The sequence below is a fragment of the Balaenoptera ricei genome, chromosome 1 (genome assembly GCF_028023285.1).
Source record: "Balaenoptera ricei isolate mBalRic1 chromosome 1, mBalRic1.hap2, whole genome shotgun sequence".
NCBI classification, from domain to species: domain Eukaryota; kingdom Metazoa; phylum Chordata; class Mammalia; order Artiodactyla; family Balaenopteridae; genus Balaenoptera; species Balaenoptera ricei.
The window spans coordinates 9,773,890-9,788,140 of NC_082639.1; the positions used below are offsets into that span (position 1 = coordinate 9,773,890).

At 53.3% G+C, this 14,251-nt stretch overlaps 1 protein-coding gene across 6 annotated transcripts in view; it reads right to left on the reverse strand.

Annotated features, from left to right (window-relative positions):
• Positions 1-4,630: 4,630 nt before the first annotated feature.
• DHRS3 (dehydrogenase/reductase 3) overlaps positions 4,631-14,251 on the reverse strand; it is a 40,698-nt gene continuing 31,077 nt past the window's right edge. For all 6 annotated transcript variants that reach the window (XM_059913643.1, XM_059913632.1, XM_059913653.1 and 3 more), the window contains 5 exons: positions 13,857-14,000; positions 12,927-13,046; positions 12,322-12,560; positions 7,710-7,835; positions 4,631-5,152 (listed from right to left, as the gene is read on the reverse strand). In XM_059913643.1, coding sequence (XP_059769626.1) covers positions 5,068-5,152; positions 7,710-7,835; positions 12,322-12,560; positions 12,927-13,046; positions 13,857-14,000 — 714 coding nt within the window. In that variant the 3' untranslated portion in view covers positions 4,631-5,067. The remainder of the gene's footprint in view (positions 5,153-7,709; positions 7,836-12,321; positions 12,561-12,926; positions 13,047-13,856; positions 14,001-14,251) is intronic.

Consider the following 14,251-nt stretch of genomic DNA (forward strand, 5'->3'; position numbering starts at 1 on the left):
TGGCAAATGGTGAGACGGGTGATGAAGGAAACAAGTGAAGGCTGAGATGGAGCAACCCAGGCCACGGTGGGCACGTGGGGCGTCTTCCAGAGGTGACACCTGAGGCTTGCAGGCGGGGATGGGGGGCCCGCGCGGAGCCCCAGGGGCTCCTGGAGGCCGGCCTGTGTGTCCTGAACTGGACAGGGGCCCTGGGCCTGATCATGCTGGATTGGACCTGGTAACTTTAGCCCCCTGACATCTGGCCTCAAGGCTCTGTGGAAATACTCCGTCACAGCTGCTTCAGTCCAGAGAATTCAGTGGCCCCCCCCAGGTCACACTGCCGAGGACCGGCTGCCTTCCCTCCAGCCCGTCTGGGAGGGTGGCTCTTTGAGGACTCTGCCTCCGAGGCCTGCCATCCGCCTGCCCAGAGCAGCTTCCCAGCGGGGCAGTGGCCATCCTGCCACTCCCAGCCGTGCCTGGGGGGACTTCTGTGTTTATTTTCTTCCCGAGCCACTGAGGGATTTGGGGGCAAAGGCCCTGCCCAGAGCCAGCAATGATGGGAGGTGCCAGAGAAGTGTTCCCACCCCTGCACCCTGTGTGCAGGAGGACAGCAGCTCCTGGTCCCCATGGAGCACCTCTTCCCACCCCGCCCCCTCGGGCCCCTTTGCTCTGCCCTCCCCAGGGCCTCCCCGGCCCCTGCCCCCACTGCCCATGCTGGGGTCTTCTGAGCCAGTCTCCTCCCAGTCCAACCACAAGGGAGCCAGCCAAGCGATGAAGGGTGCTGCTATCACAGGCCAGGCCAAGACGGCGGCCCCAAGAAGCCCGAGGGGCAGCGGGGTCCCGGCGGGGAGCCGTGGGAGCTGCCAGCACCACATCATGCCCTTGAGTTTCCCAGCCCAGGATGCAGGAGGGCAGGAACGTCTGGTCCATGCCGCAGGTAGGAAAGGTGACATCACACACAGGAGGTCACAGAGCCAGTGGGACTCCAGAGTCTGGATTTCTCCCCCCAGATACCGGTCCTCCCTCCTCTTGGGGAGCCTCCTGGCCTCCTGGTGGGCTGGGAGAAGCTGGGACCCAGGGGTCTGCTGCTTTGCTGGAAGCTGAGAGCCTCAGGGGGGCCATGAGGGCTGAGGGGGGCACAGCTGGACCCTACACGGCTGAGGGGCAGGGTCCCCCAGGCCCCGGCTCTGGTCCATAGCTGGTGGCCCTCAGTTTATGAAGAGAAGTGTGTTAAGGAACGTTAATCAATCGAATCTCCGTCTAACAGCCCCAGTGTAAGGTGCAGAGTGACTGGGGTTTCCACGAGCTGTTCCAGGCCTTCCTTCTGTGTCGAGGGACATTGTCACCTCCTGGCTTTGCCTGAGGGGAGGGCTGTCTGTGTATAGATATTCTCTTCACACAGACCTCTGGGCTCCTATTAAGAATGCCCACCCAACCCCCCGCCTCGTTTGAAAGGCCTTTCCGGAAAGTTGGAGAAGATGCCTCAGAAGCAATCCCAGATGTGCGGGTAGGAGGGCCCCACCCACCCTTCAATGACCCCCATGCCCAGCCCCTCCTGCAACTGTTCTCGTCCCTCCGTGCTGCTCGGCACTTGGGCTGCAGAATTTGTATGTTTGTGACCTGGTTCTTTTTTTGTCCGCCATCAAACTGGGGTGTCCCTAGGGGCATGGGCTGTCTGCCCCATCAGAAGGGCTCTTGGTGGGGCTGGGCTGAGCCCTGCGGTCAGCCCAGGAGCTTTCTGCCACTCTGGTCCCTCCCGACCATCCGTTTGGCCTGAGGAGAAGGGAGTCCACTTTCCAAGCCTTCTGGCCCTGGGAGCAGGACAGTGGCCACAGGACTCCACTCCGGACCACTTGCTGGGCCAGATAGCCTGGTCCCCGAGCACAGATGCGCTCGGGTCTGGCGCCTCCCCCTGCCCACTTCCAATCTGGTTCTCTTTGGAGGTGGGGAGGAGCCCCAGGCGGGGCAACTGGGTCATCTCCCAGGGCCCAATTCTTCTTTGTAGGGTTGGCACACCCCATTCTGCCCCTCGGGGGATTCAAGGAGCTGGAGTTCATTGCTTGTCACTCTCCTTTGCTTGGCTAAGCTAAGGGACACCAAGCTAAGGGACAGAAATAGCTCTTTGCTTTAACTCTCAAGGCTCCCCAAGTGGCTGAACCATCGGGGGAGGGAGCAGGACACGGCCTCCTGGGAACCTGCCCAAGGCTTTTTCCCTGGTTCCTCTGGGAAAAGATCCAGAAAAAGACTGAAAGCATCCCAGAGGAGAGGGAGTTGGGTAGGGAGGGACCAGGCCCTGCCCGGCTGTCAGGAGGAGCCCTTGGGGCTCTGGGAAGACACGAGGTCCCCCTGAAGCCAAGACAGCGATTGTGGTCTCAGTGGGCCCTGGGGAGGGCTGGCTGGGCCTCGTCGCCCCCAGATCCACTCAGACCCCTGGGGTCCTCACTGCATTCCCGGACTGCAGGCCAAGTGCCCAGTTTCACGGCAGCCTCAAAAGTCAAATCCTCTCCAAAAGGCTATGAGCCAGCCTGTGAGCACGGAAATGGGCCGCCACTCAAGGATGGCCAGAAAAGTCGGGGCTCGGCAGACAGAACCCCCTTCCTTCCTCATCTATCCCTGACCACTGAGATGTGCCACCCCTAACTTATCTCCTGTGACAGCCAGTGACAGGCACCTGGGCTGTGGTGCCGGGACAGCAGCGGGGCAGGCCATGCCCAGTGGACCCGCCCACGTTGTGTCCACACGCCAAAGTGGGGTGATGGTGCGGGTGTGGCCCTTCCGGGCCCGACCTCCGCAGGCTGGACCCTTTCAGGAGCTTGCCCCGCACACACACACTTTGGTGACACATACCCTCAAGGACCAAAATGAAAGTGACGAGTCCTGGCTTGGCATCCCCATCACCTGCCACAGTAAGTGAGGGGGTCAGGGAGAGCGGGGTTCAAATTCGGGCTCCGGTGCTCACAAGCCCTACAAACTTGGGCACCCAATTTCCCTGCTCTGAGCCTGTTTTCTCACCTCTGAAGTGGTCTTTCTAATACCAACCCCCTGAAAGGTCAATGCCTCTTTGGGGCTCTGCTCAGAACCTGGTGTGTATCACCCGGAGGCCACCCCATCCCAGCGCAGTATCTGTCTGCCTCTTCCATCCTCTGCCTACGTTTCCATTTTTCCTTCTATTCCTATGGACAGCTCCTTCCACGGTGTGGCAGATTGCATTATAGTTCAAAATTACTGACCACTCCTCCAGGGGGATTGTATGCCCAGTGACATCCTTAGAGTGCTTGACTACGTGACCTGCTCTAGCCAACGGAATGTGAGCAGAAGTGATGCGCGTTGTTTCCAGGGAGAAAATTTCAGAGCCAGCGTGCAGGTTCCCAGGTGTGTCTATTTCTGCCCCAAGATGACATCATTCCAGATGGAGGCACCTGTGTCAGCCGGGGCCCTAGAGTGAAGGGGACACGGAGCAGAGCCACAGCCACCCTCCAAGGACAGGTGGCAATTGTAACACAAGCTCCGTTGTTGGAAGCCATGGACACCTGGGGGTCATATTTTGTCTGATGCACGTCGTAGCTCTTGGAAGTCTTTAAAGGGGTTCCCGAGAGCTGACTTTTGTCTTCCACTGCTGCTAGGTGCAGTGGATAAATAACAGTTACGATGTTAAGCTTCAGGGCTTGGCGGCTACTCAGTAGGTGCTCAATAAACAGTGGATGTGGTCGTGACTTGGCATCTCTGCACACAGACCAGACTGACGACCAGCTGAGCTGCAAGCCCACTCTTCCTCTCGTGTGAGTTGTGCGAAGGTGCAGGATTGGTGCAACGCTCCAGCAAGCTTCTCCATTGAATTCGTGTCTGCGGTCCTTCTCCATCACCTCCTGGAACCACTGCCTGCTCCCCTCCCCCACCCCGCCACCCACCTGCAAGAGCTGCGTGGATGGAGGCGCCTTAGCTGAGATTCCGTTGTCCACCTGTCCCCCGGCCCAAGGTCAGGTTTATTAAGCTTGCTGCAGCAGGAGAGAACGCACACCAGAGGAACGTCGGGGCATCTTTCCCCACATCTCCTTGGCTGTCGTTTTTCTCCATTGACCGAGCCCACGTTAATCCCCTCTGCCGTTCCAGACCTCCCTCTCCTTTGCTATTTCACTACTACCCCCTGCGATCAAATCTGGCCCAGGGGCCCATAGCACCCCCTTGGCACTGGCCTTGTGGTGCTGGTGGACTTCTGACTTTTGCCTTCTCAGCAACAGTCCCCTCTCAGCACCCAGCACACGGTAGGTAGACAGTAGGGGCTCGATAAAGCCTGGTTCTGCTCTGCTGAGTTGGTGGCCTGCTGGCTGGTGGGGCTGTGGAAGGACAGAGAGCTGGTCTCTGCAGACTAGGTCACTATGGTCCTACCAAGGATGCAGGTAGGAAGGCAAAGTGCCCCCCAACCCATGGCTGTTGGGCAGGGCCTGGCAGAGCTGGCAAGGAGCCATGTACCCCCAGGCCTGGGCTCCAGTTTCTCTCCCGATCTCTGCCTCCTTCTTGCGTACTCCACTCCCGGCAGCTGGGGACCCTGAGCAGACCAATTCTCTCTCAAAGGATGGCGTGTTGTGGTTGGGTCTGGTCCCCTCCCCACTGCCCACTAAGGACCAGAGGTCAAGGATTTCAACAAAGGAACTCGCAAAAGCCATCTCTCTTTATTTTGTATTCCTGCCGTTCAACCAGTTTGCACAAGCTGAGGATGAGTGGATTTTGGAGGGGAAGGAGGAGCGTGCGGGCACAGACCCTCCCGGAAATAGTCTATGCACATTGCCGAGGCTGGTTAGACTTGAGAAGCAATTTAACAATAAACTCTACAGAATCAGAAATGTACAAAAGTGTCAAGGCAGCTGCTGGCTGGTTTCTTGCCTCCCCACGGGGGTCAGAGTTACACCCATCAGTCCTGTGCAAAGGTCCTGGGGCTGGCCTGGGGGCACAGCCAGATTCCTCCCCAGGAGAGGAGCAGTCCTGCTCATCCAGCAGAAGTGTGTCAAGGGACAGGCACATGGGCGTGTGCCCAGGTGCCCATGCCCCCTCAGGTTCTGTGGCTTTTGAGCCTGTCTCTGCGTCCTGCCTTTATGTTCGCCCTTTGAAAGTGTTCATGCAGGTGTAGGTTCCTGAGAATTTGTGGATCTCCTCGAGGGCAGCCTGTGGGAGTATGCTGGTGGAGTGGGGAGGGAAAAGAGAAGATGGTTAGTGGGGAGACCAGTGGCTGGGTCACTGGTAGCCACACAAGAGGTGTAGTAAAGTGATGGCTCCCATAAGCTCTCCCCACCCCTCTCTCCAACATACAGCGGCTCCTCCGACAAGCCACCACTACCCACCCCTCCATGGAGGAAGGGCTTTCAAGTAAGTAGATAAATAGCTATTTACAAGGTAAAGGGTGGGTGTTACAAACTCTCAAAGCCACGCTCTTAGCATTTTAGGGCCCATAAGTATCTCAGAGATCAATTAACTCCAAATGCCACTTATTCAACAAATATTTACCGTATGGGGCTGAGGAGTTAGGTACTGGGTGTCACCTCCTCTTTTTTTCTATGTATTATTTATTAAGCAGCCACATTGTGCACATGATACAGTTGATACCAAAATCTGTCCTCTCTGCCATCTCAAGATTCTCAGCCAAGTTTGCTCTGCTCCATAGTGATGTTTTCTTATAGCTGGGACCTCAGGTTTTACTTCTCATCCTTTATGTCCCTCCAGATAGTAAAATACCTGCAGATACCTTCAGGCCTTGTTCTTCAGCATGACACAATTTCTTGCTTCTTGTAGGAAACTTCCCAGACTCACCCCTAGGCCTTTTCTGGGGTTCCCCATAGCTCTGTGCTTCCCCAACAAGCCCCGGAGTTGTGCTTGCTGTTTACTTGTCAAGCCCATGGGTGCCTCTGCGGTAGATATTTCATCTCCGATCCCGGCACTTAGCACAGGGCCCAGTATAGGGACACCCTCAGTTCCTCTGTTGAATGAAATTGAAGGGCCCTGGCCCATTCTAGTTGCAACATGGGAAAGCCTCACTTCCAGCTGGAGCAATCTGGAAGGCTTCCTGGGGGTGGTGGCAATAGAGTTGAGCCTCTGAAGATTTCTCTTGGGGAAGGTGAAAGGGGGCGTGGTGCAGGGAGTGGGGAGGGGCTGGCCTCTGCTTCTTGTGGGAAAGTAGTGGGGGATAGAACAGAAAATGTAGGCTGGGTGCTTACTGTGGAGAGTGCTGAGGTGTTCTAGACAAACTAGCTTTTTTCTAGAATGTCCCCAAAAGCTTCTAAGAAGCTCCCTGAGGTGGACGATCAGCTTGGCTTTGGTGAGGATCCAAGTCCCTGCTCTCCAAGGCTCACAGAGGCGGCCAAGTAGCATCTCAAAGCAGCAGTCAGGATGGACTGAGGGAGGCTGAGGTGTGGCCTGAATGCCGGGAGTCCCCTACTCTGTGTCACTGAAGGGGCTTTGAGTTTGGAGGAGAGGGGACGGACTGACGTGTCCCCGGGTCCTGAGGTTTCTTGCCTGCAGTTAGAGTGGCTCCTCAGATGCCCACTGTGTCCACAGCAGCCAGAGGGGAACCTGGTTTCCTGGGGGTTGACATCTGATAAAGGCACTTGGGTGCTTCACCTCCTGAAAAGGCCTTTCAGGTCAGAGGGGTTCAGTCAGCTGGGGGTTGGGGGCCCAGAGGAGCCAAGAGTCCATGGTCACTCGGGCTCCAGGGTCAAAACTCTCTCTGCAGCATGAGAGGTCCATGCAAACAGTGTTTCGTGGGGCACCTGCAATGGCCCCTTCAGTGTGGGAGTGGGAGGGGAATGGTTTGTTGCCCAGAGTCTGGAAAGTTCTAGGGAATGTGATGCTAGGCAAATTCTGGAGGAAGATGGTCTCCTCTGTAAAGCCTACCCGCCAAGGTGGTCTGCCCTGGTAAATCCCACCAGGGACGTTTCCGTGAATCCCGAGCCTTTGGCAACGAAATCCCTGTCTTCCCCATTAATTGATGTTCATTTTAAAATTTTATTCTATTTTATTTTATTTTTGGCCGTGCCACACAGCATGCGGGATCCTAGTTCCCCAACCAGGGGTTGAACCCATGCCCAGGGGCCTGTCTGTGAGGTCAAACTATTTTTATTATAATACTGAGATAGGATTTGACTTTTTAACTCTCATTCTCTCATGAGTGTACAGTTGAGTTTTCCAGAGGCTACATGACATGTGACATCAACAGATTAAAATCAGAAGCAGATATGAGCATCCATTTGTCTTCAATTAATTCAGATAATAAAGAGCTTTGCAAAAATATAAAATAATGCCATTCTTCTTACTACATTTTTTTTTTGGAAAATACATTTACTTTTCACAAAAATATCATTTATGTTAACACTGAATGGATTTTTTCTTGCTATATATAAATGAATAAATGTATAAATCCCATAAAATTTTTTCTCAGTTTTAATTTCTAATACAATAGATACAACTCACATAGATAAAAGCACTTTGGGTTCTTCAATAATTTTTAAGATTGTAAAGGGTTCTCGAGACCAACAAGTTTGAGAACCACCACTCCATAGTAAGGATAGTATATCCATGGCACACATGCCACGGCTCTCATTTTCACGCCCACAGCAGACATGACTAATCAATCACCTGGGTACTTTCTGTTGCCTGAGGCCTCTTCCCCACCAGGGTCCACTGGGAGAAGGGGAAATGGCCAGCATGAGCCTGACCCAGAGCTTCCTCCCCCAGCCCCATACCTTTTCAAGATAATGAGGGCGTGCATCGTCCACGGGAGCAGGAGGAGGGCCTGATTGAGCTGCACGGCTTCCACTGTCCTCCGGGCCACAGTCTCCGGCTTCAGGGGCGGGAAGAGGTTGGGGAACCTGCAGGCAGGAAGAGACAGCGTGGGTTTCCCCTGAGAAGCGAGCGCTTCTGCTGAAAATCCCTGTGGCTAACATGTCAGGGTTATCCCTTTGGCTTCTCCTGTGTGGGAGACTTGAGACCTGTTTGGAACACTCTCCCTGCCGCCCGGGATGTGTCAGGAGCTCCTCATCCTCTCACTCCTCCCAGCGAGTCTTCCCTTGAGAATTGAGGGCTTCTAGCCCACCCACCCACCTGGGACCCATTCTCAGAGCACTGCAGAGGGCTCCCCCAAACCTCACTCACATCCCGTCCTGCCGTGCTAAATCCCTCCAGGGCCCCTCGCTCTGTCTTCAGTCCTACCCACTCTGGGCCTCACCTCTCCTCCCTCTCACTCTGCCCCAGCGATCGTGGCCAGCCCTGTCACTTAAGATCTTTCCCATCTCAGCTGTCCCATCAACCTGGCTCCTTCCTCCCGTCCACTCAGAGTGGCCTCTAATCTCGTCCCCCTGATAATTGCCTTGACTGAATCGAGAATGGCCTTGCCTGTCCGCTTGTTTCCTGTGAATGGCCTGTCTCCCCCATCAGCCTGTGAGTTCCCCAAGGGCAGAAGTCTGGTGGGTCTTGCTCCCTGCTGTATGCCCTGTGTGCAGTGTCTGGGATATAGTAGGTGCTCAATAAATGCTTGCTGAGTGGGTAGACACTGAACGATGTCGCATTCCCCTACCACTTGCTGGTTTACTCACTCATTCCCTGATTCGTGGATACACTCACCGATTCATTCAAACATCTACAGGGTGTTTCCATGGGGTTGATAAATGAATGAATGGCTGAATAAGCAAACATCAGGGGTTTCTCATGCCTGTTCAGAGACATCTGACCTGAGACCCGTACAGGGATGACGCTCCCTAAGCGCCAGGCCTGTGCTGAGTGATCAACAGGCATCATTTGCTCCAACTGCCGGAGAAGGAAGCCGAGGCTCTGGGGAGGTGGTGGGCACTGGGGATTCAAACCAGGCCGGCAGGAGCCCCAGGCCCGTGCTCTGTCTCCCCTGTCCCTCGCTTGCTGCTTGTCCCACAGCTCCTGGGCCTATAGGTGCAGGACTGATGCAGCTGGCTCTGACCTCAGTCCCACAAAGGGCTGGTGAGCTCCTCCGGCACCAGGAGGATCGAGGGTGATAAGTCACCTGGGGATGATGTCACCCTGAGAGAAAGGCAACTCCTGGGCCCCCAGCGCGGGCTCGGCTGGCCTCAGAGAGTCCACGGGGCTCGCCCCCAACCCTTGGCTTCCTTTGCCATCACGACGGGCTGCCAGGATGCCCACGACCCTGCAGTCTGGAAGGGCTGGCCTCAGGGTCCTGCGGAGATGGACGCGTGAGGCGGCTCGTGACGCTGGAGCCCCACAGACACGGTGGACCGTGTGGGTTTCCAGCCCCCACCTGGGCCAGTGCCGCTGCTGGGGGGACGGGAAGACAGGATGGGCAGACCAAGCTCCGTGGGCTCAGGGGGCCCTTCCTGGTAAGATCCCTGGGGGAGAACCTGACAGAGGGGAAGCCTCACACACGCCCGCTGGTGGGGCTTTCTCTTTTCCCTCTGTGGCGTGTGGGGTGGGCACCCGGGGAACCGGCAGAGCTACGAACTCCCACAGAGGCTGCACAAACCCCTTGAAAGAGCATGCTCAGCCAACTTCTATCTGTGTCCTCTTGGGCAAGTAACTTTGCTTCTCAGAGCCTCACTTTCCTCATCTGAGAAATGGGGATAAGAGCTCTCGCAGGGTGGTGGAGGGTCAAACGCAGAAGCGTTTGTAAAGTGTCTGGTGTGGCTGGAACATAAAGAAGATCAGCAAAGAGCAATTTACAAACACCAGCACCCACCTATACGGCCACTCTTGCCAGAAAACCCATCAGTTTTGCCCTAAACATGTCTCCCACCCCCAACCCTGGGAAGCTGCTAAGTATGGTTGGAGAGGAAGCCAATGCTTTTCTTTCTTTCTTTCCTTCCTTCCTTTCTTTCTTTCTTTCTTTCTTTCTTTCTTTCTTTCTTTCTTTCTTTCTTTCTTTCTTTCTTTCTTTCTTTCTTTCTTTCTTTCTTTCTTTCCTTTCTTTCTTTCTTCCTTCTTTCAAGAAATGGGAGTTGGTTAGGTACCAATCAACATTTTACTGCTCTTCTCCCAAGCCCTCGGGGCTCACCTGCAATCCACAGGTAACTAACCTTCACCTAGTGCTTACTACTTGCCAGCTGGTTAGTTGATTCACACACAGGAGCTCATCTAGCCTGTGAGGTCAAGGTACCATGATCAATCCCTTCTTACAGACAAGGAAACCGAGGCACAGGAAAACGAAGTAATTTGCCCAAGGTCACACAGAGCTGGGATTAGGCCCCCGCAGTTTGGGCCCACATTCTGAGCCACTGTGGAAAAATGATCTGGGGGAGTCCTTGGATTTCCTTCTTAAAGTGATGGAGAGGAAACTATGCCAGAAGGCGAAACAGGCACAGGGGTGCGAGGTCTGTGAATGTCCTGCTCACTTCAGGGCATCCAATTAGAACCACGGGTCGCCACTGCTGCACTTCCATCCAACATGCATTGTTTGAGCACTTCCTGTATACCCAGAGGAAAAGACACCAAACCATCATGGGGGGAAAAAACCAACATGGAACATTAATAGTTATTAATCCAGCCTCCTCTAAATTCAGAATCTATGATAATTTGCGTATAAGTCAGGTGGAAATATATACATCTGTGATGACTGAAGTGTGCTAGGAAGATTTGTAACTTATGCACTTATGAAGATGTTTATTGTTAGTAAAAATAATAAGAGCAGCAGTTCGTTACTGAGCGTCTCATATGCCCCGGGCTTTGCACTAGATACGTTACATGTGTTATTTCTAATTCTCTCAATAATCCTATGAGGTAAGTATTATTTTCACTGTTTGACAGATGAGCAAAGTAAAGCTCAGAGTGGTAACAAAACTGGTTCAAGATTTCGCCACCATTCAGTAGCTGGGGTGTGATTCCAAACAGGGAGTTTTGGTTTTTTTTAAATTTTATTGAAGTATAGTTGATTTAAAATATTGTGTGAATTTCTGCTGTACAGCTAAGTGACTCAGTTATACATATATATATATCTCTCTATATATACACACACACACACATATATATTCTTTTCCATTACGGTTTGTCACAGGATACTGAATATAGTTCCCTGTGCTATACAGTAGGACCTTGTTGTTTATCCATCCTATATATAATAGTTTGCCTCTGCTAATCCCAAACTCCCATTCCTTCCCTTCCCTGCCCCGCCTCCCCCTTGGCAACCACAAGTCTGTTCTCTATATCTGTGAGTCTGCAAAACCAGGTGTTTTGATTCTTGATAGCAAAACCAGACTCAGTGATAATCACTAAGGTGTTCTGAGTGATTCCCATCCGGATGCACTAGGCCACATGCCTTCCACTCTCTCAGGAAATTCTCACAATGACACTTCCACGCTATCCTCATGTTTGGAAGAAGCTGATGCATATCATTTAGAAAGCAAGATTATCATTATACGTTGCATTGCAAAAAACAAGGAAAATAGTTTTTGGATGATTCCACATTTTCATTTATCTATAACCTTGTGCCCCTTCACAAGCGCACATCGTTATAGCACCATTTACTGGGCACTTAGTATGTAGCACATACGGTGTTGCATGCTAGACCCCATTTTATCCCTATCACAGAACCCTAAGGGTAGACATTCCCATCATCCCATTCTACAGATTAGCATCAGAGGCAGGAGCGGGAACTAATGGGGCTCAAGGTCACACACACCCCAGGGGCCTGGCTACAAAGCACGAGCTCTAAACCAGTGGTTCCCGTTCCCGTTGATTTAAGTGGCCCGGAGGAGGGGTGGGTGGGCTTCGGTATTTCTTTAAACTGAGCTATAATTTGCATACGATAAAAGGCATAAATCTTGTGTCCAGCATGATCAATTTTTACCTATGTAAAAATTTTACCTATGTAACCCCCACTCAAATCAAGAAGAGAGAACATTTCTAAAAGCCTAGAAGGTTCCCTGGGGCTCTCTGCCAGGCTATGTCCCCACTCCTCTTGGGGTGACCACTGTTCTGATTTCTATCACCTCGGTCCAGTTTTTCTCTTGTAGAACTTCAGACAAATGGAATCATGCAGAATGCACTTTTATGTCTCTGGTTTCTTTCATTCAACATTTGAGTTTCATCCACATTGTTCATTTACCAATACTTGGTCCCCTTTTTATAGTTGGGTAGTATTCCATTGCATGCATTTAGCATGGGAACTCTGTACAAGCCCCCTGACCTGAGAAGCAGGACCCTAAACCACTATAGAACCCCGCTGCCCTGCAGATGGAGAGTCAGGTACGAGACCAAAAAGCCAGAGATAAAGGGTTTCTGGGTTATTTTAAAATTTGGTTCTTTGTGTGTAATGAGTCTTTCCCCTGATCCGATCTGCTGGAGGGACTTGGCTCGGAGAGGGGGTCCCCTGCCACTGACCTGACCCTCATGCCCTGGAACATCTCGGTACTGGTGTGGAAGGGAAGCACGGTGGTGGCACTGACGCCCGGACAGTCCAGCAGCCCCAGGGTCAGGCTCTCCATGAAGGCGAAGGCTGAGGCTTTGGACGTGCAGTAGTCGATGGCGCCGGGGATGGCAGAGAGCGCCAGCACAGAGTTGAGACACACGATATGGCCGTTCTGCAGCTCCAGCATCCGTGGCAAGAAGGCCTTGGTGGTCTAAGGGTGGGTGGGTGGGGGGATCAGTGTGCAGCAGCCACACCTTCCAACAGCCCCTGTCCCACCCCCCTCAGGGAGAACAGACCAGCCTGGACACAGCACGCTACGCCAGCGGCCAGGCTTTCCTGGGACGGGAGGCGTGCGGGCCGAGGGCACTGAGCCCCACGTTTCAGAAAGTCCAGATGCCTCCTGGGGCAGCCGGTCATTCGTCTTGTCCGGCCACCCTATCCTAGGACATCCCCCCCCGGCCTGAGCCCAAGCCCTGGCGAGCCTCTCCCCCACTCCCCTACAGCCCCCAGGATCCCTGGAGGGAAGGAACATGTCACGGACATGCCCAGGGCTGGCTCAGGCTCAGGACGAACTTACCCAGAACTGGCCCAGGGTGTTGATGTGCTGGGACTTGAGGAGGGCGTCATCGTCGCTGTCCATCAGGCTCTTCCCATGGACCACGGCGGCGTTGTTCACCAGGATGGTGATGTCGCCCACCTGAGGGCAAGAGGGGGTCGAGGGGCCGTTAGGGCAGGCAGCCCCAGGGGCTTGCACTTGGAGGGGAGGGACCTGGTCTTGGGAAGTCACGTCACCTCTCTGAGCATCAGTCTTGATTTGTTAAGATGGGGCTAATAACCATACCAGGGTCGTTCTGGGGATCAGAAATAATTTATGGCTGGGAATTCCCTGGCAGTCCAGTGGTTAGGACTTTGCACTTTCACTGCCGAGGGCCTGGGTTCAATCCCCGGTCAGGGAACTAAGATCCTGCAAGCCGTGCAGTGTGGCAAAAAAAAAGAAAAAAAGCAGAAAAAAGAAATAATTTATGGCACATAATGTACCTGGCACAGAGCACATCTATAATAAATGAGGTTATTGTTACATAAAAATAGTTAACATTTACCATGTGCCAGATATCTAACGGTGGTTTCTGCTCTCTTGGAGCTCAGTGATGCATTCAGTCTAAATAGATGGCTGGAGTTGGGGATTTTCCCAGAGGGCAATGGGACATTTGTCCCCCAGGGTCTAGGATAGAAACTCACAAGATCTAAACTTCCAAAGGGGACAACAGGTGATCAGTCCTCTTACGTAATCAACCTATACCCCTAGTCCCTGCCCCCTGCAACACACACACGCACACGCACACAAAACTTGGGCCAGCTTCATAGGAAAGCCCTCCGAGATGCCCTGAAAATAGCCATTCTGCCATAAGCAACGCTCTCTCCCAGGCCACGTGAGAATGTTCTCTTTGGCCAGCATTCCCCCGCAGTGTCTGGCAGAGCTGAGGCCGGACCCTCGCAGGCTGCTCACCTTCTCCCGGACAGCTTTGGCCGTCTGGTACACCTCCTCCCGGTTGCCCACATCACAGATGAAGTAGTGGCACTCGGTGCCCATCTGCCGAATCTCCTCCGTCGTCTCCTTCAGACATTTCTCAGTCCGGCCCCACAGAACGATCTGGAAGGAGAGAATAGCAGTACTGAACACGTGGTCATTAAGGAAGCCATCGTGATTCAATGATTGCCATGAGAAATTCAGTATGTAATTTGCCCCAGGACTGGCCTGCCTGATTCCATTCAAAGAGAGTATGCAAAGTCACAATATGATTTGTTAAAGGGATACGTAGAGCCTACTCTGAAGGTAACCAAGAGTTTCTGAGCCTGTTTATGACCCATTGGTGGATGCGTGATTCACGAGTCTTTCTTACG